Source organism: Colobus angolensis, unplaced genomic scaffold, assembly GCF_000951035.1.
Source record: "Colobus angolensis palliatus isolate OR3802 unplaced genomic scaffold, Cang.pa_1.0 Scaffold227, whole genome shotgun sequence".
NCBI classification, from domain to species: Eukaryota; Metazoa; Chordata; class Mammalia; order Primates; family Cercopithecidae; genus Colobus; species Colobus angolensis.
The window spans coordinates 1,923,657-1,950,584 of record NW_012115455.1 but is presented as its reverse complement, the minus strand read 5'-3'; the positions used below and the strand labels follow the sequence as shown (position 1 = coordinate 1,950,584).

The 26,928-nt window shown below is 34.8% G+C and overlaps 1 protein-coding gene across 1 annotated transcript in view; it reads left to right on the top strand.

The window, feature by feature from the left end:
* FAM46D (family with sequence similarity 46, member D) overlaps positions 1–18,577 on the top strand; it is a 38,960-nt gene extending 20,383 nt beyond the window's left edge. The window contains exons 2-3 of the mRNA XM_011944126.1: positions 11,884–12,003; positions 15,777–18,577. Of these exons, the coding sequence (XP_011799516.1) occupies positions 15,795–16,964 (1,170 nt within the window). The 5' untranslated portion in view covers positions 11,884–12,003; positions 15,777–15,794 and the 3' untranslated portion in view covers positions 16,965–18,577. The remainder of the gene's footprint in view (positions 1–11,883; positions 12,004–15,776) is intronic.
* Positions 18,578–26,928: the final 8,351 nt, after the last annotated feature.

The following is a 26,928-nucleotide window of genomic DNA, read 5'->3' as shown; positions in this document are numbered from 1 at the left end:
CACTCACTAGTGAGATGACCCCAGTACCTCAGTTGGAAATGCAGAAATCACCGGTCTTCTGTGTCCTTTGCGCTGGGAGTTGGAGACTCTAGCTGTTCCTATTCGGCCATCTTGCCGAAATGCCTTATAAACATTTTATAACCCTTTACACATTTTGCTGAAAAGAGTACCTTGTGCTTTTATTTTAATGCTTAACTTAGAGAAAAATATATGTAATACTCTTTTGAATTTAGTTAATATGTGTGTACAGAGTTTTCATGGTAAGATTAATTCATACAGTTTTTTCATAGTTTGCTTAAATCTTCTGCTTTATTTTACTTTAGAAAATTCTTTATCCCTAGGCAAAATGTACATTTCAATGCCTTCTTACACTTTTTTTAGTAAAAACACATTTTACTTTTTTCACACACCTTGCATGTAAATCCATTTTCAGTAGTTGATATGGTTTGGCTTTGTCCCCACCCAAATTTCAACTTAATTGTATCTCCAAGAATTCCCACATGTTGTTAGAGTGACCATGGAGAGGTAACTGAATCATGGGGTTGGTCTTTCCTGTGCTATTCTCATGATAGTAAATGAGTCTCATGAGATCTAATGGGTTTATCAGGGCTTTCCACGTTTGCTTCTCCCTCATTTTCTCTTGCTGCGACTATATAAGAAGTGCCTTTCGCCTCCCACCATGATCCTCAGGCCTCCCCAGCCAAGTGGAACTGTAAGTCCAATTAAACCTCTTTTTTTCTCTCAGTCTCAGGTATGCCTTTATCAGAAGCATGAAAATAAACTAATACAGTAGACTTAATTACATGTTATAATGGTAACTCTTAGCAATTTTTAACTTTAATGTAAAACTTAGTAAGTTGTTTTAATTATATAGTAGGTGCAGATAAAGTTTTACTTTTTTCAGCATAATTAGGGGCATGGTTACTTTCATATGTCCCCAGACCTTACCCATTGTGAAACAGACAAGTTGAACAGTTTTTAAACGCCAAAGAAGCAGTTTAAAACCTTAAAATATTTAGCAAACCTAGTATGTGACTTGCGTAATTTAGACTACCTATTTATATTTTGAAGATATTTGCATTTTACCAGTAATCTTTAAGGCTGTTTTTAGTTTTTAAAGATTAAAGTCATATGAACTGAAAGGTACCAGAGCTTTTATTTTTCCCTTTAAAAAATATTTGATCCAAATGCTTATCCTTTTTCAAGTTAATTAATTAGAGCTCTTTTTAAATAGACATTACACATGCAACACATGTATAACTACACAGCCAGGCAGAAGAAAATCCAGCAGCTTAGGGTGGAGCCATTTAAGAATAGGGCTCAGAAAGTATGTAGTTTCTGCGGCCCGATAAACAGGCATACCTGGAAGGTGAAAACAGATTTTGAGAGGTATTTATTTGCCTCTAATTTCAGGGGTTTAATGAGGAAAACAGATATTTTTCCCAAAATGGGATTTGTGGTGACTTTTCTGTTTTCTCAAAGAGTCCTGGGTTACCAGAAGTTATCCTAGGGCCTTTTATGCATGCACCAAGAGTGGCAATACGGAGTGGAGAAAACTAATTCAGTTGACTGAGAAAAAGCTTTTTCCAGAAAAAAAGATTTATGAAGAGAAAAAACATAAAGGCCTTTAAAAATATACCTATAACTTAGATATCCACTTTTAATTAAGCTGAGAACTTTTTAAGAAAATTATTTTTATTAAAACTACAGAGAATATAAACAGTAGTTTTTATTATTTCTTTTATCGGTTTATACCACTATCTGTTCACAGTAATGTTCAGGTTTTCTAGTTTTCTCTGGAAGAAAGTGACTGCATTCGGACAAGGGGAGTTTATTAGGTTGACTGCAGATCACTCTAGCAGCAAAGCTTGATACTTGAGGAGGTGATTGTCTGTTAGCCAGAGACTTTCCCTAGAGGACAGCAGTTCTGCTATATTGTGTGGGGTATAAACAGTTAAGTTATTCCCCATGGTTAACCTGTTGGCTTCTGGCAACTGCAAAACCACCACTGCAACTTCTTAGAGGCAAGCTGGCTATCCTTTAGCCATTAAGTTAAATTCCTTGCTTAGATAACCCACTGATTGTTGAGCTGCACCTCGAGTCTTAGTTAAAATTTCCAGGGTTATCCCCTTCCTTTCTGATACATAGAGATTAAATGCCTTCCCTATGGGAAGACTGAAGAAGGCTGCTGCTTTCAAGCAAGGCTTGCTTTAACTGGTGAAAGGCTTTTGAGTTTTATATTCTTAAATTAGGGAGTGAGTTTTATCTGCTCGAGTTTCTTTCATGAGGTGGTATAAAGGGTGAGCTATTCCACTGTACCCAGGTACCCACAGTCTGCAAAATTCATTAATGCCTAAGAATCCTCTTAACTGTTAAAGGAAATGGGCTTAATCCTTTTCTTACCTGGTGCTCCCATCCCTTTTGATAAGGCTGACCTACGTACTTTACTGAAGTCTGACAGAGCTGAGCTTTAGATTTTGAGGCCCTATATTCCCTTTTAGCTAAGAAATTATGAAGAGTTTTTAGTGCAAAGCCCTTCACAATTGTGCAATGGGAGGAAGGGAGGCCTGGATTAGGGAGGAGAGCAGAAAGACCAGCTTCGGTGTTTAGAAGGAAGTTTACCTTCCTCCCTTTTACCTCCAGAATTACCCAGGGTCCCTGGGTCATAATGGCAGTCCGAATTTATGGAGCCGGGGAGTTGAGCCTCAGGACCCATTAGTCCTACTGGATCATTTGTGAGACAGGCCCTGGACCTGGTGACTTGCACCTCCAGGGACAGTCTGCCTTCTAGTGGTCCCTACCACAAGCTGGACAGAGTTGAGGTAGCTTTTTTATTGCCTGGGCACTCCCTTTTGAAGTGTTCTGGTTTGCCATACTGATAGCAATTAGCAGGTGCACCAGGGGACTCTGGATGTTTTGTTGTTGTTGTTTGTTTTTTGAGACAGAATCTTGCTCTGTTGCCCAGGCTGAAATGCAGTGGCATACTGAAACCTCCACGTCCTGAGTTCAAGCAATTCTCCTGTCTCAGCCTCCCAAGTAGCTGGGATTACAGGTCCCCACCACCACGCCCAGCTAATTTTTGTATTTTTTTTTTCACCATGTTGGTCAGACTGGTCTCGAACTCCTGACCTCAAGTGATCTTCCCGCCTCGGCCTACCAAAATGCTGGGATTACAGGCATGAGCCACTGCACCCAGCCAGGACTCTGGATTTTATAGACCTGTGAAGTGGCCACTACTGCTTCTGTTCTTTTCTTGTGCTTCCCCTCTTTTTCCTGGGCCTCCTCGTGGTTTCTGTTGTAAAAGACCGAGGAGGCTGCCTTCAGGAGGTTTTTATAAGGTACTCTTTGGTCCCATAGCCTGCTTTTGTAGTTTTCTTTTGATATCAGGGGCTTCCTGGGTAATAAATTTGTCTTTTAAGATTATCTGTCTCTCAATTGAATTACGAGATAGGGAGGTGTGTTTCACTAAAGTTTCTCTCAGCCTTTTTAAAAAGGCCATCTGGTTTTTTATTTAACAAAGACAGTTTACAGTAATTAAGATGTTTGGTTCTGGTTCTTTGCATTCTATTGGGAATGAGGATGCTGCTTTTTCTTTTTTTTTTTTTTTTTTTTTTGTCTTCACCGTCTTTTCCCTTTTGACTGGGTTTCTCTGTTGACTGGCTATAGGAGACATGGTATTTGTCTCTGAATCTCTCTGCTGCCTGTAGGGCTGCCTGTTTTTTGGCAGCCATTAGGGTTTGGCTACGAGTAACAAAACATTTCCCCATGCAAGATTAAACACTTGGGTTAGATTTTGGAAGGCCTTTATATACTTATTGGGGTCATTAGAAAACTTGCCTAGGACCCCCTTTGTTTGTTTAAGGTTCTGCAATGAGAAGGGAACTTGAACCCCAATAGTACCATGTCCATTCGTCATTTCCTGCAGAAACAGCAGCGAAATTGGGGGCTTCTTGGGTATTACAGCCAGAGGAGCTGATGATATGACTGCTGGGGGCCCTGGATAAGGGGGAAAGGTAGGGCATTTAAAAGTTGCATTTGAGAGTTACGCAGGGGTTTGTTTTTCTGACTTTGGGGAGTTATTTTTTGTAGACTTGGCTGAAATGACTGCCAAGAGGGCAGGATTAATTTTACAGTGCTTACAAAGATCTGGGTTATCTTGTGAGGCAAAGAAAGCTTGTGTGTAGGGAACCTCAGACCATTTGCCCTACAGTCTGCAGAAAAGGTTTAGTCGTTGGATAGTATTGAAATTAACACTTCCCTGAGGAGGCCAGGCCTTCTCTCAATCCTGCAGTTGGTAAGATGGCCATGTGCTTGTACAATAGATATATGCCATTTTTGTTTCTTTAGAGTCCTAGGGTCAAAGGAGTTTCCTAGAGTCCTAGGGTCAAAGGAGTTTTAGAATGCACTCAAGAGGAGTACAGACTGCAGATGGTTTGTTACCCAACTAGAAAAGAGGAGGGGGGAAAAGTGTCTCCTTTCTCTTTTCTGAGTGACCCGGAGTGACCCTAGCCCTCCATCTTCCTGGTTTCCTAGACCCACTTGGCCCATGAGGCTCCCAAGGTACCCTAGTGGCCTGGGAGAGATTATGTAGTAGTTGGATTTGGGCAAGACTCTTTAACGGAGGGAGTGTTTTAATACTATCTCTGGTTTCCCTTCCGGTGGCCCCAGTGAAACATTAGAATTCCAGAGAATGGCACCAATTGACTTCCAAACATAAAATCCCATTTTTGTTTAAATGCCAATGTAGTTACATGCAGAGCATGTGCCTTAAAAGAACACAAAGACTGAATGGCTGTTTTGCCTTTGATGGGGACAGCATCAAGGCTGGAATCTTTCTTACCAGGATGGCTTCCTCCTGGCTATTGAAAGTGGAGTTTTTCTGACTATAAATAGGGTACAGGGCCTGATGACTGATGGATGTAAGAGAGAAAAAAATTGGGGAACTAGAAATTTGGAGCAAAGAGCTGACAAGGCTCCCCAAGGAGAAAAATTCCATCCCACTAGATGGTGCTGTAAGGTCTGAATTGTTAGATAAAAACTTTGACAAAAGTTAGAAAGAGAGTTTTAGGGCTTGAGGGGCTGTCTTAAAGTATGTCTCCCAGCAGAAGAAAATTAACTTGTGTATTAGTCCGTTTTCATGCTGCTGATAAAGACATACCTGAGACTGGACAATTTACAAAAGAAAGAGATTTAATTGGACTTACAGTTCCACATGTCTGGGGATGCCTGACAATCATGTTGGAAGGCAAAGAGGAGCAAGTCACATCTTACATGGGTGGCAGCAAAGAGAGAGAACTTGTGCAGGGAAACACTCTTTTTAAAACCATCAGATCTCATGAGACTCACTCTCATGAGGACAGCACAGGAAAGACTTCCGCCATGAATCAATTACCTCCCACCATGTCCCTCCCACAACACATGGGAATTCAAGATGAAGTTTGGGTGGAGACATAGCCAAACCATATCAACTTGTTTCATAGAAAAGTATTTTAGTTCTGCTGGGCAGTGCTGGCTTCTCACATGGTAAAAGGAATGGCTTAAATGAAGTGGGGGGATAGATGCTTGGGGAGAAATAACTCCCTGTTTAACTCCATTGAGTGCTATTGTTGGGAGATAAATAGGTTTTCAGATCTAGGTCTTGGAATCCCCCATTTTAAGGAAACCACAGAGACAATAATTTGTTGAATTACATTCCTAAGGCTCCGGCTGACTTTGCCCAATAAGACTATATCCCCAGGTTGCAAAAACATCTACAACATTGTATACAAAGCAGGGATAGGAAACATGATCGTTGCGAAAAGAAAGAAGGAAAATGTGATAGAAAAAGACTGAAAGTCCCTGTGCCAATTCCCTAATGGGCTGTTGGTGACAGGAGTTGTTCCAAGGGCTTCCAGGTAACACTGAAGTGTAGCCTCAGCCAGATACCCTCAGTTGCCCCGAGGACTTCCTTCTGGCCTCACATGACAGCTAGGTCCTTTGTGAAAGGAAACTGGATTGGAACAGAATCAACATTTTCAACATGTGAGGGCAAAGGGAGATTGAAAAAGTTCTCTCCAGCAAGCCTTTCCCCTGAGTCTTAAGGCTGGCAGCCACACTATTCATTTTTAACTGGCTGAAAGGGACCCTTTGTTTTTGTTTGCTCTTGAGAGAAAAAAAACTTAGGATAAGAAGCCTTGGAAATGAAAGTAAAGAGTTAATGGTCTGCTCTTATCCTTTAGATGAATCCCTTTCTTCCCAGCCAATGCAGCAAACTATGTTGTATTTTTGCCAATGCCCCAACATATGTAGCAGTACTTCATTGTCTGAGATAGTACCTAGAGTTCTTTGTCTCATGTCCAAGAGAATTAAGGAGCACAGAAACAAGGGTGAGATTGGAGTGAAAGTTTAATAAGTGAAAGAAGAAAGCTCTCTGCAGCAGAGAGGGGTGCCAGAATTGGTTGCCCACCATGAGGTTGGGGTCCAGGGTTTTTATGGACTGGGAAGGGAAGGAATATGCTTAATCTGTAGGCTTGCTTAGAGAAAGTGTGATTTAGTTTGGCCTGGGACCTTGGTCTGGGACCAATCAGGAGCTGAAGTGATGATTCATAGGGACTACTTAGCTTAGCCTGGACCTATCAGGTGCTGAAGTGAAAGCTTGGACCTGGGACCAATCAGGAGCTGAAGTGATGATTCATAGAGATTGGGCTCACAGTCCAAAGCTTGTCCAGAAAAGGAAATGAAAGTGACCACCAGAACCCACCAGAACCCACCATGTATATGCCCACAAAAGGAGAAGATACTATTTCCTTGAAGCCTGCTGGTTATACAAAGGACAAAAGCTTTTCTATGCTGAGCCTTGTTCCCTTATTAAAGTGGCTGTGAGCATATCTTATGCACAAAGAACAAAGGCATTTCTATGTTGGGCCTTGTTCGTTTATCTGAGTGGGCCAGAGGTTTGTGCAAGTTTTCTTATCTGTGCCTGCAGCCTGATTTTTCAGGCTGTTTCTCCGCTTAAAGGAGTTTTACCAAGGACCCACCATAACTGCCTAACTTTTCTCTCTTACTGCCACACTACAAGGGAATGGTGCTAAACCTAAAAGAAACCAGGCAATGATTTACTTATAACAGTGTATACTTTTATCCTTAGAAGCAATAGATAACAGCCATAGCAATACAAACAAGTGAACACAGCAAGAATTGTATTTATCTGGTTTAGGGCAGAGTGAGAAGAATGTGGTAAGATTTCGCTGGGATTAGGGGCAGAAGTTTAGCCTGGGGAAAGCTTCTGCTCACCAAGCTCTTAAATTGAGAACTGTTCCTTTTTGGGACCTGTATGCTATTTTCTCTTCGTGTTTATAGATGCCTAGCATTTTTTTTTTAATTATTCCAATGAATCTTTCACCTAAGCCTCTTAAGTCAAGGATCTTATAGTATGGTTCCACCTACATGTAAGAATTTCAAGAAGTTATTTCTCTATACATCAAATGACAGGAAACTTGGAATTTGTGTAAATCTCTGTCAGTAAGAACACTTTGACTCTTAAAATGGGAAATGGAGGCCAGGCATGGTGGCTCATGCCTCTAATCGCAGCACTTTGGGAGGCTGAGGCAGATGGATCACTTGAGGTCAGGAGTTTGAGATCAGCCTGGACAACATGGTGAAACCCCATCTCTGCTAAAAGTAAAACAATTAGGCAGGCGTGATGGCAGGCACCTGTAATCCCAGCTACCCAGGAGGCTGAGGCAGGAGAATCTCTTGAACCTGGGAGGTGGAGGTTGCAGTGAGCTGAGTTCGCGCCACTGCACTCCAGCCTGGGGAATGGAGTAAGACTCTGTCTCAAAAAACAAAACAAACAAACAAACAAAAAAAGGGAAATGGAGCTAAGCACAGTATTTTAAAAGAGATGATCATAAAGTTAAAAAGAAATGACAGAGCAGGATATAAATAGCACTAACATGGAAAGTATATGCCTGCCTTCTCATAGGTCTGAATAGAGACTAAAACGTTTAACACTCCCATCATCTTTTGGTACAAGATAAATTGAAGCTCTCCTCCTCCCAGCATGGGTCAACCCTGAAAAACATTGCCTACATACATCTCCGAGCATCACGCCATATATAGTAGTTAAAAGTGTGTGAAATAATTTCATTTTAAATATAATTAAAGACATTTTTAATTAAGAATTAAAAATAAACATCTCTTTTTCAAGCTTCACAATTATCTGAGGTATGTTTGTGAGTGGCTATAAATTTTGGAAATGAACACATTCATTAGTAGAGTCCTGGACAAGTGAATTTTTGCAAGTATTGTTTTGGTATATGAACCTTATTGCAACTAAAATAAGTTTGTGAATTGACCCAAATTGGAGTTGTTTTAGCATTATCTATAGTAATGTGAGTCATTTTTTGGAATGAAATTTGAAAATGACTAATACTATATAAGTGAACAGTTATTGAGAACTCCGTTCTGAAACTTTGAATGCTATAGACTCAGCACATCAACAGTGTTAACATCCACAATGTATTATAGCATAAATGATACAGTATTTTGTGATGTAAGTATTGTTGTGCAATTTAAGTGTTGTAGTAAATCATATAAAAATTATAATTACACAATAATAAAAGTTTAATATATGCGTGCAAATAGCTTAGTCTTACTATGACTTCCTCATGCTTATTTAAATTTGTTGTGTTTGGCTATTACAATATCACACATCTAGATTACAATTCCAAATTCAACAATACAGAGATAAACTGAATATTATACTTTTTACCTAGATAAGAACATTGGAAACATGTAAAACAGTTTTTCATTTAAATTGTTATACTTTTTGATTTAAAACTTTCTTCCTTTGCCAGATTTTAACCTGAAATATGTTTCAAGATTGCTTTGTAATTATTTTTAATGTAATGCATTAATACAGAAGTCCTCAAAGAGGGACAGACTAACACATTATTAAAATCAAACAACAAATTTTACTCAAGATATATATTTTGAACAGATGATAAAGTAGCTGCCTATTTAGAACAACTGATAAACATATTCTGATTATAGTATTTATAAAAGGATCTTCATGTGTTGTCTGCAGAGCTTAATGTTAATGCTATCTTTTATTGAGAACAAAGTTCCTTTAAATATTTTGCATCTACAATTGGACTCTAAACACAGACTTAGTTCTTTCTTTTGTAAGCAAAACTTATCCAGATGTTAGTGGAACAAAAAACTAATGAACCTAATTGAAAATAAAAACTGGCTCTTTTCAACTTCTTAATTTCCATTTTATTTTAAACACATTTTAAAGCCTTAGCTATTACAGGAATAAATTAGTGTTACAACCATGGATAAAGTATCTGCCTTAAGGTGTTGCAACTAGGAATCTTAATTTAAAGATGGGGTGGACAACATGGGGTCAACTTTAAGTATATGTACCTCTATTTTTTTACACCTTACTACTAGTTTTCCATAGCCTATAATCTAAATTATTCTATGGAATAATATCTCCCTTTAAAGGGGCATATATTCTAATTTGGTGGCTATTCTAAGAATTACTTCAAAGTTTTATGGGTATCTATTAAATAGAATATCTGAATGTCTGCTATATCTAGTAGACATTCAGAAAAGAAAATATGTACAATTATTGTAGATTCAAGATATCTGGAAAAAATAGAGAAATATTTGATGTGTAGAGAAAACTGCAAAATATAAATGACTTTTTCAAGGCAAAGTATATTAAAAGTCCATTTGTTTTCAATCTCATTCTTTTTTTATTATTATTATAATTTAAGTTCTGGGATACATGTGCAGGACGTGCAGGTTTGTTACATAGGTATACACGTGCCATGGTGGTTTGCTGCACCCATCAAACCGTAATCTACATTAGGTATTTCTCCTAATGCTATTCCTCCCCTAGCCCCCCACCCCCCAATAGGTCCCAGTGTATGATGTTCCCCTTCCTGTGTCCATGTGTTTTCATTGTTCAACTCCCACTTATGAATGAGAACCTGCGGTGTTTGGTTTTCTGTTCCTGTTTTAGTTTGCTGAGAATGATGGTCTCCAGCTTCATCCATGTCACTGCAAAGGACATGAACTCATCCTTTTTAATGGCTACATCGTATTCCATGGTGTATATGTGCCACATTTTCTTTATCAGTCTCATTCTTATTGATACAATAAGGACTATTGGAAACACATTTCTACTTTTAATTAGCTTTCTCTATAATTAGGCAACTGAAGCTCTAGCGCTCTCTGTTGGTACAGAGATCACTTTTGTCCCATTTAAAACAACTCACTTGCTTTGACTTTTACTATCTTTGGTATCCTTTTGCTTTGGATTAGCACAATAAACAAGAACAAAAGATATCTGCAGTGTTGATAGTTGAAAAGAAAATCAAATTTCACTGTCAAGATAATTTGGTTAAAAGGGTTTCTCTTATTGCTACATAGCTATTTTAATGCTTTATTCCTTTTACAACTCCCTCTATATTTCCCAACAATTATTAAAAGTATATGATTTGAGCATCCAACTAGTTAACTGATATCACAACTTTATTTTTGAAGAGCAAAATGACAAAACAGTAGACATCTTACATTTTTCATCATGGAGTCAGACACAAAGTTAATGACTGGGTGAGGGCTCTGTCTGACCTTGCCCGGCTTATTGGTTCACAAGTATCAAAATCAGTATTTTATTTACTGTTGTTCCTTTCAGTATTGAATGAGTAAAATACCAATGGTAGTTTTCTTTTAGGTTAAAGTAATAATAATAGGTTTTACTTTTGACTGAGTGAAAACAATGCAAGAGACTTCTGTGAGATGATTAACACTTTATTTTATAGTTTTTTATTGCAGTATACTATTCAGGGTATTCTACAATCTTATTGAACACAGCATGGAAGCATCAAATTGATATTATTTGATAAGTGTCATCTCTTCTTCTTGATATAAGAAAATACTATTTTTTCTGAAATAGGTATCTGTATTTTAAAGGGATAATGGTTGGTTATGGGTAAATCATTGTTTAAATACTGAACCGTTATTTCTCACAGACAGTAATATTTTCTCTTGGAAACAAATGCAATATGTCAAATAAAATATCTAGTACCTCTTTCCCATAGTCAAATCATGTGTAATACTTCTTTATACTGGTAAAATATAATACATTCTGACCAAAATCTTGTTGTTTTTCTATAGGTAGATATATATGGATATATAACTTGAAAGTTTCTAAAGTACAGGAATTCATTTTTGTATACAATCATTTATTATAGGTAAAAGAACTAATTAGATTTAGGACCACAATACGTACAAGCTTTAGAAAGACTTTCTACTAGCCTTAATGTCCAGCTCACAAAACAATATCGCACTGTTAAAATGTTTTCAAAAGTTTATGGTTTAAAAGAGCATTCACTTTGATTAGAATTTTCTGTATTATTTAATGTAATGTTTTAAATTTGGTAGAAATAGCCAAAATATGAGGGACTAGGCACTGCTATTGAGACTGCTTTTCCTTTACCATTTCTTCTTAGTTTCCTTTAGTAAAACAGTTCTTAATGTGTCATTCCCTGACCAGCAGCATCAGCATCATCTTGGAAGTTATTAGAAATGCAGATATTCTGGCCCCACATCTGACCTGCTAAATTAGAAACTCTGGAGGTGGGACCCAGAAATCTGTATATTTACACACAGATAAAATGATTGCTCTAAAATAGTGGTTGTCAAATTTTAACATGCATTAGACTCATTTCTTCTGTGTGTATGTATGTGTGTGTGTCTGCATGTATGTGTGTGTGTATATATATATATATATATATATAATTTGCAGGACTGTTGGCTGTGGGGCATCATTATATTATTTGTATATAATATCTATTAAAGAACTTTATTTTTGCTTGTATTATCTTGCAGTTTTTCGGATTGGTTTATGACTTTATTCAGTGATAATATGAAAATTCCTATCTTCACTGAAGGATCTGAATAATCGTTTTAACTCAACTATATTGCGTTCTTGAAATTAATCCTTTCAATGTAAGTATGACATCTTTTCTCATTCTCTTTATAGTTCTAACATTAATATAGACAGGTAAAGAGTGGCTAACTTCCTATTTTTCCCATGATCAGAGGGAACATAGGGTTGTAATAGGGAGAACAATTACATTTTATTTGTTATACAAATATCCATTCACAGTCTTCTGTGATATCTTGGCAAATTGCTTGCTTTGCTTTGCATTCCCAGATGAATTTAACCAGTTGAATAATGGAAACCACTTTGTATTGATTTGGGCATTTACTATAGTCAGATACATTACAGGCATACTAATAGGTTAGGCTAGATGGGAAAAATGTTAGCTTAAAGGATAAGTAAATTGGGAGAAGACAGGGAGCCAAAAGAAGTTTTAAATATTCTGCAATGTGAACTACTGCTGATCTCCACATTTTGAAAACGATAATTAGAAATTTCATGTTTTGTGCTTCTGTTGAGGTTTATGTGGAAAGTTATTGAAGAGTTTCTACCTTGAATTTGGAATTTTAACTCATGAAAGTGTAGTTTTATAATTCATACTCAGTAAACACACTTTCAGTAACTAAGAGTTGGATTGTATCCAAGACAGTATTAAAAGCAATGTGGGTGACTTTGTTGCAGTTTTTCCACCTTTACCATGACACTCATCCAAAGTTTCTATTTAGCCATACTTTTGATTTAGAAAATTCAAATTAAGTTTCCCAACAAGTTCTCTAATGTGCTGTTTTTGATACATGGGTAATTGACTCTACTATATGTGGTTAAGTATGGAGCCATAATCTACACATTAAGATAAGTCCTATTACTTTAATGCCATATTTGAAATTTGTACTAATAACACATTGATATTGTACATTATGTGAAAATGAACAGTAGCGGTGCCAAACGGAGCATAACATTATTGTCAAATCTTGATTATTCATGTTAATAGAGGTCAGCCTTGTTGGAGGCATATATAGATTCCAGATCAGTACAAATCACTTATATTTACTCCATTGTGACATGTATTTTATTATATTTTGCACTTATATATGTCTATATGTATATGTATGTTTGAGTGTATATGTATCACAATTTTTTATCATAATTACACTTTTTTCTAGGGCTAATTTAAAAAATTTATAATTTTCATTTTCTTATATAACAGTAAAGGTAGTTAGTGATATGGTAACTCAGAATTTGTCAGTTAGTAATGATATGTCAATAAAATAGACTTGATTTCAAAAACAAGCTTTGATAGTTATGGCTAGAGAAAAGTTAAAAAAAAAAACCTAACTGATTATTAAAGCCTTAATTTAGACAGTTGAAAAATGTGTTGCTCATGCAAGGATACCATTTCTCCACATCCTAGCAAGTTGTCTTCACTGTTTCTGTAATTATTAAGAAATACTAGGCCTTAACTATTTTATATGTGTGCTTTTAAAGCTTGTAGATAATTGAAAAGACTAGAACGTTTGGAAATCACTAGCATAGATAATCAAGTGGCTATTGGAAAGTTGCACACTGATGGACAGTTTTTCTACACCACTTTCCTGGTGTAAAGTGAGGTTAAATTTTAGGCCACTTTCTTATCTTTGCAAGATCTTACTGTGATTCTGTTTGGGAAACAAAATCCTATCTTCTCCCTTCTCTGATATCTAAGAACAGATCCAAGATGTTAAGTAGGGCTTCCTATTTCTTGGTTTGAAAGATATCTTTTGATCAAGGAATTCTGCATTTTGGCAATGATTTATTTTAGTTATGTCTCTGAATGGTTTTATTTGTATATAAAGGTCCTGTCAAATTTTGTTTGGGAAAGAATTTGGTAATTTCAGTAATGTCAATATAGCAACATAAATGTTTTCCTTTATTTTCAGATCATAGATGATTTACATGGAGACTGTAGGCCTAGGATTAGAACATTGAATTTTTTAAAATTTTTACTGATACTGACAATGGAAATTTGCCATTAAGGAAAGGAAAATATATATTTGCAAAACAAATTTGCACATGAAGAAGGAATTTTAGAACTTTTGCTGTATCATCAATTAAAATCTTATAGTTTATATGTGATATTTTAAAAATATTTATTAGGTAAATTGTTTTTCTTCCTAAAACTTTTACATGAAGCCATCCGGTGTTATGAACTATTTTTCTAGATTGAGAATTTGAGTATAACAAACTGTTAGCTTGTAATAACTCAGTGATAATTTCAGGAGAAGGAATTAGAAAATAAGATTACCAGTTCTCATTGCATGTTGTATCACTTCATGTAGCATCTTGCTCTTTTCAGTATCCTAAAGATGCTATATAGATCATTTCATTGGATAGATAAGTTATCAAATTCTGAAAGCCTGATATGTAGTCAGTTTGGTCCAGCCGTCTTTAGGGATTGATTTGGATATTCACGTGGCTGATAAAACTGTATAAACAGTCATTAAAGTGGCTTAAAACAAGCATCCTATTTCGTGGGTCTTTTCATCATATAATAAAAATAAATATTCAGTCTGTAGTTCATATTTCTAGGAATTTCATACAGAGAAACAGAATAGGTTTAATTTTCCCTTCTCACTAACACAGATATGCTGTTGCTTAATTGACCTTTTGCAAAATGCATGTGCTATCAAACTAGTCCATGTAGATGTCAAATAAGATGATTCCGTTTGCTGTAGTTCTACTAGGGAAGTACATAATACTAAATTTCAAATATTTATATTCTGTTTTTATAGCTCCTTAGATAGGTGAAATATGAATACTTTCTACACAAATCTGTCTTAAGCTTCATATTGTTTTTTATTTCTGGAAGTCAGGAACAAATGCCTAACTCCAAAACTATGTCCGTGCTGAATGTTACTTACTTTCCTAGATTTATTTGTTTAGACAGCTTATTAATGTACTTGAAGATCCATGTAATCACTGTGATTGTACATAATTACATAGTTATATCTACTTGCATTTATAACGTTACTATACATTATAAAATGTTAACTTCCTAAAATTCCCTAAACTATAAAATTATCTGAGCATATTATATTGCAAATCTGCAGTGAACATTTTTTAAAGCTTAGGAATCTTATGGGTTTATATATTCTTATTCTCATTTCAGGTACAAATTTAGTAATCTCATCTGTTTTTCATTTTAAATTGACATTCCTTCAACTAACATTTTTTAAAGGGCTACTGGGCACATAGAAGAGGTGTTAAATTTGGTACTTTCCTTATTAAGGAATTAAAGGAGCTCATACTCTAACAGAAGACTTCAGTAATATTCTTTAAAGTAAGAGTAGTTATATATATGAAACTGAAAAGTATGAGAGAGTGATCTGATGCTTATGGGATTGAAGATTATGTATATTGTTTGTAAACACTATGCTATTGAATCCATTGGTTCTAACACAGAGACATGTTACCTGGTCTCACTTTAAAATCATAATAATTAATCTCAATGATACATCATGGTTATCCCATGAACAAAATTTATATCACCAAAGAAATACCATCATCATAGTATTTACATGAAGAAAGATTGAAAAAGGCCACCATTTTGTATCAACAGTCACTCCAGCAAATTCCTGAGAAATTTGTTTGCATTCATCAATGTATCTAACATCTTTGACATAATCATTGTGGCTTTTATTTCACTTTTATATTTAAATATGATTAAATATATTGGTAGTTTCCTTCCTAGTATTATCATGATTTATGTTGAGGGTAAGTCTATTTTTAACTTTTTTATATACTTTAGCATTGATTTTAAGGTGCTAACATATTTCTTCCCAATATTTTGCTTGCTGTCTAGTGATCTACTGACTTCACAATGTCTGAAATCAGGTTCGCCAATCTCACTTGGGATCAAGTTATAACACTGGATCAAGTGTTAGATGAAGTAATTCCAATTCATGGAAAGGGGAATTTCCCCACAATGGAGATAAAACCAAAAGACATCATTCATGCTGTGAAAGATCAACTCATAGGGCAAGGAATGGTTGTTAAAGATGCTAGATTGAATGGTTCCATAGCAAGTTACATACTTGCAAGCCATAATGGAATCAGCTATAAGGATCTGGACATTATTTTTGGTGTTGACCTTCCAAGTAACGAAGAATTTCAGGTTGTTAAGGATACAGTTCTAGGTTGTCTACTTGACTTTTTACCAAAAGGTGTAAAGAAGGAAAAGCTCTCCCCAGATATCATGAAAGAGGCTTACGTACAGAAATTCATCAAGGTTTGCAATCCGAATGATTGTTGGAGTCTTATCTCCCTTTCAAATAACACTGGAAAGAATTTAGAACTAAAATTTGTGAGTTCACTCAAACGGCAGTTTGAATTTAGTGTAGATTCCTTTCAAATTATTTTGGATCCCATGTTAGACTTCTACAGTGACAAAAATGCCAAGCTAACCAAAGAGTCCTGTCCTGTTGTGGTAGCTGAAAGCATGTATGGAGACTTCCAGGAAGCAATGACACATTTGCAACACAAGCTCATATCTACCAGGAAACCTGAAGAGATTAGAGGTGGTGGCCTTCTGAAGTACTGCAACTTGCTGGTTCATGGCTTCAAGCCAGCCTGTATGTCAGAAATCAAAAACCTAGAACGTTACATGTGCTCTAGATTCTTTATTGATTTTCCTCATATAGAAGAACAGCACAAGAAAATTGAATCATACCTCCACAACCATTTCATAGGTGAAGGAATGACCACGTATGACTACCTTATGACCTTGCGTGGAGTTGTGAATGAAAGCACCGTTTGTCTCATGAGTTATGAAAGAAGACAGATTCTCCACCTGATCACCATGATGGCTTTGAAAGTACTTGGAGAACTGAATATTCTACCCAATACAGAAAAAGTAACTTGCTTTTATCAGCCTGCTCCGTACTTTGTGGCTGAGGCAGGGTACCCTACTTATGTAACATCTGAGCCACCCCCCATTATCTTCCAGCCATACCACCCACCGTACTTTCATGGGTCAAATGGTATGGGTTAAAAAATACACATGCAACAATAGAAACTTTGCTTTAATTAAACACCACTTAAAAGCAAGTTTCCAAATATAAAATTCAAGATCTATTCTTATTTTTGTACAATTACTAATTATTTTCAATTACAGTTGATGGAATAGCAGTTACCAACAGTTTTTTATCAATTAAGCCATCATATTAAATACAATATCTATAAACCAACCACTTTAAATGTTTTTCAAATGTTATTGACTAGCTATAATAACTTCCAAATGTTGTAGTACTCTTGAAATGATTTTCAAATCTTTTGACTACTTGTGACTTTCAAATTTACTGTGACAAACATATCAGTGATGCCTGCATCTTTGACTGAAATATAAAAGGACAGATTCATGTTTTAAAATTACGATGTACAGTGACGTACCAAATTTTTTATATTCAGTCAGTTCCTTTGTTACATTTAGTTATTTTTTTCTATTGAATAATATCATCAATACATTTTCAGTACTTAACAGAAATGCCTAATTTCAAAAGCAGCAGATTCAGAAGATATTAAAACCCTGGACTTTTCAAGCAATTTTTGACAATTAAATTGGGTCGGATACAAAAATCCTACTATAGTTTAAAGGAATGCTGGAAAAAAATGGTTCTGGAAAGCCCTGGACATTAGTAATTTGTCATCTACATAATAAAACATGTAGTTCATTTGTTTATTTGAATAAAAATACCATATAGCTGTGCAACTACTACTGAGATCAGATACCGGGGTTTTGCCCCTCAAAATAAGTTAAAACAAATGAAAATTACCAACTCTGAATGTGAAAACTTTCTATCATCATTTACTACTACAAAGAGACTCTAAATGGCAAACAGGAGAAAACAGGCAGAGGTTTATAGCCATAGCATTTACCATTTTATGGCCTATTTGAAAAACATCTTTATGTTGAGAAACATTCCATTTCAGTAAGTTAATATATTTTCATTGTAACTAAATGAAGTAGGTTTTTCATTTTGCCTTTACCAAAGATCATTTTCTAACATGCCACTCAAGTGCCTCCTTGTGTGAATTTTTGCATAACACTGTAATTTATTCAACAACTGTGTATATTTACAATATATCTAAATATATACTTACTACATCGAGTATGCTGCTAGAAAAATCTACCAGTAGGATTAAAAATGTATTTTCTTCCCATAATGAAAACAATCCATGACCAATATTATCTGAAGTATCAGAAGGGGAGCTGTCTTGAATTAATATGGATCAGGCCATTGGAAAACTTCAATATTTCCACTTGGTTACGATTTTTTCTGAGTTTCCATTTCAGTTTTTATTGACCATCACATGTTTTTTATCACAACATGACCTGACAGTTGTATCCTGATAATTTGCCAGTTATAGACTGTGCTTAACCTATCTTCACTGTACTACAATATTGGACAGAAGTACACCAAATATGGCATTTTCAAACAACCAATATTTTTGAGATGTTTTATACCACAGCATGAGTGGCCATCAGTATATTTTTAAAGAATTATATATCACAGAACCCTGAAACTTTAAAACACTATGTACTTACCACTTTCTTGACAAATAAATAATTTATAAATACAATAAAATATTTAGAAATGAAAGGACTATTATTGTGATGTCATGGGTATAGGTTCAATATTTTCCAGAGTAGCATTTGATACTCAGTAGCAGAATTCTGAAGCTATTTGGAAATATCTCATACCCCATGTGCTCCCATAACTTTCTTTGATCCCATTGAGAATTTAAACTCCTTCTTTCCTAAAAAGCAAAACATTTATGGTATTCTTCTGAAGCTTTAAGTCCTGATGGAAGAATGGCCTGAAAGCTAGATACATTCTCCTAACATTTTTTTTTTATTATTATACTTTAAGTTCTAGGGTACATGTGCATAACGTGCAGGTTTGTTACATATGTATACTTGTGCCATGTTGGTGTGCTGCACCCATCAACTCATCAGCACCCATCAATTCGTCATTTATATCAGGTATAACTCCCAATGCAATCCCTCCCCACTCCCCCCTCCCCATGATAGGCCCCAATGTGTGATGTTCCCCTTCCCGAGTCCAAGTGATCTCATTGTTCAGTTCCCACCTATGAGTGAGAACATGCGGTGTTTGGTTTTCTGTTCTTGTGATAGTTTGCTAAGAATGATGGTTTCCAGCTGCATCCATATCCCTACAAAGGACGCAAACTCATCCTTTTTATGTCTGCATAATATTCCATGGTGTATATGTGCCACATTTTCTTAATCCAGTCTGTCACAGATGGACATTTGGGTTGATTCCAAGTCTTTGCTATTGTGAATAGTGCCGCAATAAACATACATGTGCATGTGTCTTTATAGCAGCATGATTTATAATCCTTTGGGTATATACCCAGTAGTGGGATGGCTGGGTCATATGGTACATCTAGTTCTAGATCCTTGAGGAATTGCCATACTGTTTTCCATAATGGTTGAACTAGTTTACAATCCCACCAACAGTGTAAAAGTGTTCCTATTTCTCCACATCCTCTCCAGCACCTGTTGTTTCCTGACTTTTTAGTGATTGCCATTCTAACTGGTGTGAGATGGTATCTGATTGTGGTTTTGATTTGCATTTCTCTGATGGCCAGTGATGATGAGCATTTTTCCATGTGTCTGTTGGCCGTATGAATGTCTTCTACAGCTGAGGGTCCTGACTATTAGAAGGAAAACTATCAAACAGGAAGAACACCTATACCAAAACCCCATCAGTACGTCACCAACATTCTCCTAACATTGTAAGCATGTATTTCCCTTGTGAAAGGAAAGCTCTCAGAACTGCTATCTATGACTTTCTCAAGAGAACGAATTTAAACCTCTTGAATGGGGATGGTATCACTGAAGAAAAAGCTGTAGCTTTATTCTTCATGGCTTTCTTTCTATAGATACCATTACCAAGCTAGTACTTTGCTCCCAACCAACCAGAAAAATACCAGTTTTCAATAGTGTATGAATATCTCTCCAGGATTAGGCTAGTTCCCTTGAGAAGGAGTATTATTTTATTCTGCTCAGGGTAGTAAATGGAAAAGTTTTTCTATAAATTAATGAATGCTAGCCTCTTTGCCAAAAGGAGTTAATAGAAGTTAGTTTTCAAAAACCCTACTCTAAAGCATGTGATATCCCATTACCAGAGAAAAACAGTATTATCTTTGCCTGTTTAATATGTAGTCATTTTATTTTGTACAAATGCAATACTGAGTCTTGGTTTAGGAAGTTTTTCTTTTTCAGGAACCTAACCAAAACCAAAAAAGAAAGCAATTTTTAATATAATTCTAACATTCATATCTGTGAGACAAATTTTGTCAGCTGCAGGTACATATTTTTTAAACCAGAATATTCTTGTATTTCAAAAATATCCACACATTATCAAAGCTCTACAAGTAGGGTATTTATAACTTTTAAAATTTTATATATTCTTCTAATAGTGATTCATGCCCAGTTTCGTTGAACAAAATTGAAAGAGAAGGATTAACTAGTTGATTTAATTTAGAGAAAACCCAGCTAAATTCAAGACAAAAATATCAGAGCTAGAACTGTCAACTTCCCCTCAAAACTGGGAAAGCCTTCTGTGCCCAAATTCCATCTTCTTACATCAGCAAAGATCTATTAAAATACATTCAAGTTAAAGAGTTTAAACTTTGTCTTTAAAGTCACAGTTTAGTTATGCATTGATAAAAAGATGAAAAATGCCTCAGATACAATTAAAAATCCTTTTTATTCAGTGCATCTATTACCTGGAAGTAGTCGTTCAACTTTAAAAATATGGGAAGTTAAAGTATTTAATTGAGAACATTGTTGAAGTTTTAAAGTTTCAAATACTTTTCAAAACTCCATTGATTTAAGAGTGCATCTGTCTCACTCATTGAAGATTTTCAAAAATATAATTTACATTGTAAATTAACATTAAAATAGGATTGGGAGATATGTAGAATACCATTGGGTAGATATTTTCATGAAGGCCATTTTGATAAGGCATCAAACCCAACATTTTAACCTAATCTGGGATTTATTTCCTTTACCATTTGTAAAATAAAATGCATTTAATGTTTTGTTTTTAGTTGTGCTCTCCATTTGGTGGTTACATTCTGTAAGTTATAATGTTAAAATTTATGTAATAAGCATTTGGAAATTGTGTTGCTGAGCCACTGCTCCATTTAATGAATATTTCTCCAGCACATATAACTGAAAGTAGCAAACCTGTTGGGATTTCAGTGTTTTACTCTTAAGTGCTTCATTAAGGAAACAGTTTTTCTTGAATTTTACAAGTTTTAGCAAACAACATAGTATTTAGAATATATGCTATTTGGAAGCCAATTTAGTATGTAACTCGTGATCTTTGAGCGTAACACATGATTTCTTTTGCTTTTTTATGGGGGAAGGTAAGGTGATTTTTTTCAAAATTTTCGTGTTTAAGGCAGTACTACATGGATGTATTTGTTTTAAACAACAACAAAAACACACTTTTTGTCTATATATAACTCTTGAAAGAGCAAAAGATAGACAATAGATGAGCAGCTGAATTTTATGTGTGTGTGTTTTTTATGACCCTTCAAATAAACCAAGCCTCCCTGTCCTAGAAAAATAGTATCATATAGATATACATTTTAGTAGCTCAGAGCAAAATAGCCCCTGTAAATGCATAAAATGACCTTTCTAAGAAAGAAATGTCTTCAGAGGGCCCTCTTTGAAAAAATTTTTCTTCTTAATTTCCAAATTAAAATTGATGAGTAAAATAAAATAACCCAACCCAAGTAATATCATGGTAATTTTTTTTGACAATTCACGTGTTACATATTTTAGATGGTAGAATTTGAACCATTCTCTAAAATGCTAATAAGCAGTTCACCTTATGTTATGAATAGACATGGTTCAGTCACACCTGGTCCTTTGGCTCAACTAAGAGAACCCAGAAACATGGGATTGAATTATTGTTTTAGTATTTGTATAACTCCAATATCAGTGGGGGAGGTTGGTCTTCATGAAAATGACAGTAGAAATAGTATGAGTGTTCACACTAATATTCTATTCAGTAATGTCACTTTTATTATAGGAGGACAACATAAATAAAACTTGTCTATATAACGGGTGACTTTAATCCCAAAAGGAAAAATAATACAGGCATTGTCATATTTTTAACTTGTAAAATCAGAGTTAAAAAGGACATTCTTCCATTATGTGTAGTAGTCACTTCCAATATTTTTAAAATAAAAATTGATATTAGCCATTGCATTTATGTATTTCTGTTTTAAAAGTTATTACAAATGTTCACTTCTCCCCAGTAAAATTAAAGATTCAACACAAACATATGTTTGCAGATATTTGAACAAACAGAATTGTAAATAATTTTCTCTAAGCTTCACATGTAACCTTTTTGAACACAAAAGATTTCTACATAAATTATTTTCTTTATGGTTTTGAGAGTTTTATAAGGTAGTTTTGGACATTGGGAATTAAATGCCTTCAAAAATCAATGGTTATTAAGGCAGTGAACTTCAAATAATTATTGTCTTATTGCAAGATTTGCTATCAGGTAAAATGCATTTTAATAATGTCAGCAAGTAAAAAGTGTAAATTTTAGCAGTTTTAAGGTTAAAAATAGACTTTCTTTAAAAGCACCTAAATACATATTTCAAGTAAAAGGCATTGTTTTCTTCTAGATAAATAATATATGTACCAAAACAGAAACCATGCCAGGAAAGTTATCTGATTTCAAAATGTGGAGGACTATATTCAATATGCTGTGAATAGATTTCTATGAAATTCAGCAACTATTTACTAAGTTAGGGAAAGTACCTCTATAGAAGAGATATATAAATTCTGGTAATCCTGACAGTTTCCAAAAAGGGAGCATGTATTCCATTTTCCTGAGGACCAAGTTTTAAATTCCTCCAGTTTTGCTTCCTTATTTTCTTCATTTTGTGAAATGATAAGAGTGCTCACAATGATAAGATGCAAAAAAATGACATCTGGGGGCAATTCGTTGCTGTTTATATTACTGAAAGACAAAATGATACTATGCCAAGTTTAATTACTAGTGAGGGAGAGTCTGGAAATGTCATGATTATTAGTCAGGTAGAATTGTGTTTGTGGATGGTCCCGTTCTAGAAGAGAAAACTTCCATGTGTGCATCATAGAGAGTCCAATTTTAGGAGCTCTAGTATTTCAAGATTTCCCTTAACTACATACACTAACAACACTTTAATTCAGAAGCCATGATTCAGAGGTAAAAATTCACTTCTCAGTTCTTGCAGAACCCAGGAATTCTAGGCAGCTAAATGTGAAGAAATTACTTAATTGGCTTACTGTATCATTTAGAGTTCAGACTGGTATAAATTATAAAATACCTTTCTTTAGTAAGAAGTAGTTAAAATTATTTTAAGCATCATTACATGATACTGTGTAATTCCTGGGAATTTTTAAAAGATAAGTCGCATTTCAGTTTAGATTTGAATATATAAAAATCATAAGTAAAAACATTTAAACTTTTAAGAAATGAAAGCCACATGTCAACTTAGATTTCATACATAAAATTATGTCAAATCATACAAACTTATACATTTTAAATTCCTATAGATTTTAAGTTCCTATAGACTAGTGCATTACAATGTAAAACTTTTCCTAGATGATTCACCTTCATAAATTATAATGCAATATCTATTTACTGAATAAAGTTCAATATATTCTATGTATTTTATTCAAAAAACTTAAATATATTTTAATAAAGATTGGAAATAACCCAATGGATTATCTGCATTTTCCAGATCTCAACTCATGTAATTGGATGATATTGTTATATGAATATGTTTTCAATTTGCTTTTAAGTTCTTTGACACAGTTTAGTTGTTTGATTTATAGATGGCTGACACTAAACTATAGGTTGACATAACAAACTCTGATTTGATCTTTAAATAAAAAGTTCCAGTATTTTTAAAACAAATCCCGTATATCTCTGGAAACCACATTCACTTTATATCCATACACTGCCACTAGACTAAATTGAAAAGTAACACTCTCTTTAGCGGCTCTTGGCTAATTGTTTAATCTCACATAGTCTCTGTTTAGATTGAGTGAAATCAGTGTTAGTAACTTTTCCTTCTAGTTTGAAAGTAATAAGCAACTACAATTTTTTTTAGGAAATTTTTATTGTGGATATGTTTAAACATGCACAAAATTACAGAATGAGCCTTCTCCTGTACCCATGCCTCTGCTCAGGTTGTTGATATTTGCCAGTTCTGTTTTACCTATCCCAGCTCTTACACACACACTCATTTGCATGCTTCTTTCCCCTCTGAAGTATTTTAAAGTAAATTTCAGACATTATGTAATTTCACTGTAAATTTATCAGCCACGTATCTCCAACTGATAAAGTTTAAAAGAAAAATAAGCATTTTACCATTATCACATCAAAGAAAATTATGAATACCGTTATATCACCTTATACCTCAATCATTGTTCAGATTTCCCCAAAAGGTCTCAGGAATGTAATTTCACCATTGAGTTTGTACAAATCAGGATCCAGCAAGGGCCACACATTGCCTTTGGTTTATGTGTCTCTCAAGCTTCTTGCAATCTTGTCAGTAGTTTTGTTGCCCTGCTTCCGCCATTTCTGTTGCGCCATTTGTTTTGGGAGGAGACTGACCGTCTGCTCTGTAGAGTTCCCCCATTCTGAATATTTTTGCATCCTCTTGGTGTGCCATAATACAACATTTTTTAAAGTTCTTCTGGGCATAGAGTTAATGTCTCAACCTACAAAACAGAAAATTAAAAAGAATTAAGACACTTATCCAGATAATTCACATCAGTGACATGTCACTGTGTAATAAACAATGAAACAAATACCTAAGTTATTTATGATCCAAATCATTGAATAACTGTGTTTTCCCATATGAAGCAGACCAAAAATAACTATTACATATGGCACAAGTCCTACAATACTATTTCACGATGTGTAAAACAATTCATCTGATAAAGAATAAAGGGAGAAGAAGGTCTGACTTCAAATCTAAACCCATAAATTAGGTCCATAGGTATTTATCTTAAAGTTGTGTCTGAAGTTTCAGTTAATTCAAATTCAATTGTTTAGCATTTAAGAAAATATTAGTGAAAGGAATTATAGTCACTGAGTGGGAAATGAAACAAACATCTAAATGTATTTACCCAGAACCTAGAGAAATTGCTGAGATGATTTCCTACACTATTAAGAAGTACAGTTTAATTCAACATTTTAGGAAAATTGTGAATATAAATATAGATTTATAAAAATTTTGGATACTTTTTAGCCTTCTAGTTTATATCACCAGTTCTAGTTTTTTAGTGCAAAAATATGTAAGTGTTCTGAAAAACTTACTGTGTTTCTGTAAATGAAAATTTTGAGCAGTATTTTAGTAGTGGGGCATCTAAGAGATGACTGAAATTTCCAATGGTGAGTTAAATGTCAGTCTTTGCTTTCATGTTGACTGTTTGTTAAATCAGAACGGTTTCTTACCATGTTATTATTCATTACATAGTTCTGAGATGTGTAGCTACTATTTTGGAAAATGTATTTTACTGTTAACAAAATAATTATTGTTATAAGAGCAGTGTGAGGTCTTTTTGGTGAAAATTATTTTTAAATAGATTATAATAACTGTAATAAGTGTAACTGTACTCTTTATTATTTATCTAATAGTTTTTATACCTGTTTTGTCTTGTGCTTTTGTACACTATAAGAAAAAAACCCTGTAGAAACTCTGTTATTAGATAAAAATGATTTTTAAAATAAAATAACCGCAAAATATACAGCAATGCGCCACCTCCAAAATGGGTAAATGCCTATTATTTCAAACATCACCAAATTGCCCACAGTGTGTTCAGAATAGTACGTGCAAAGAAAATTTACCCTGGAATTTTCACAGAATCCCCAGTGATTTCATTAGTAGTTGTAAACATGGAGCATGCGAAGAGACTGATCTTCAGTATATTATGGCTCTATATAATTTACTTTCACCATGTACCAAAAAATAACACCATCCACGTAGCTTAAGATAATTGTCATATTCTTGTAGATTTCTAATGCCCAGGTAGATTCTAAAAAAGACCCAAACTCCTTTAGTTCACCTCATGTGAACAACCCTTGCCTTTAAAAAAAAAAAAAAAATGCATTTTTTCAAAACTCACTCAGTGACCACTATCTCTGAAGAAATGATCTTCTTCACCCATAGCTTCATCATACAAATGATTTGTATTCATTCATTTCCCAAACTTCATTTGATTTTACCTTGGTAAAGTTTACATAACTTATTCTCCCTCTCAAATAATTGTTACCTACAGTATGTTGGATAAAAACATAATTGGTGGTGAAATAAATAACAACATCATTAAGGGAAATCTGTCAAAATGTTATTACTTAGCATTGACTCCACCACCTACACACATTAGTATCACACATTTAGCAGAGCCAGATAGTGTATCCAGTCAGGTCTGTATGTGCTGAGCACATATCCAAGCAGTTATCATAAGTGATCACTCTAGTGAAAACATAGATTTGAATAGAGGCTTTATTAGAAGAATAAAGAACTATGGAAAAAGAAATTGTGAAGATAGCACAACGCTCAATATAGCTTTCTTGAAATTTAAACAGCTTCAGCAATAGCCTAGCAACTCTACAGAAGATTATCTTATGTGAAATATGGAGCAACATGTCTTTTTTTTTTTTTTAAGTTCTGGGATACATGTGCAGAACATGCAGGTTTGTTACATGGGTGTACATGTGCCATGGTGGTTTGCTGCACCTATCAACCCGTCATCCAGGTTTTAAGCCCTGCATGCATTAGGTATTTGTCCTAATGCTCTCCCTCAGCTTGCCCCCTTCCCCCTGACAGGCCCCAGTCTTTAGTGTAAATACTCTTACACTGAAAATGGTGCATTTTCTCTACATAATGTAAATTACCAGATG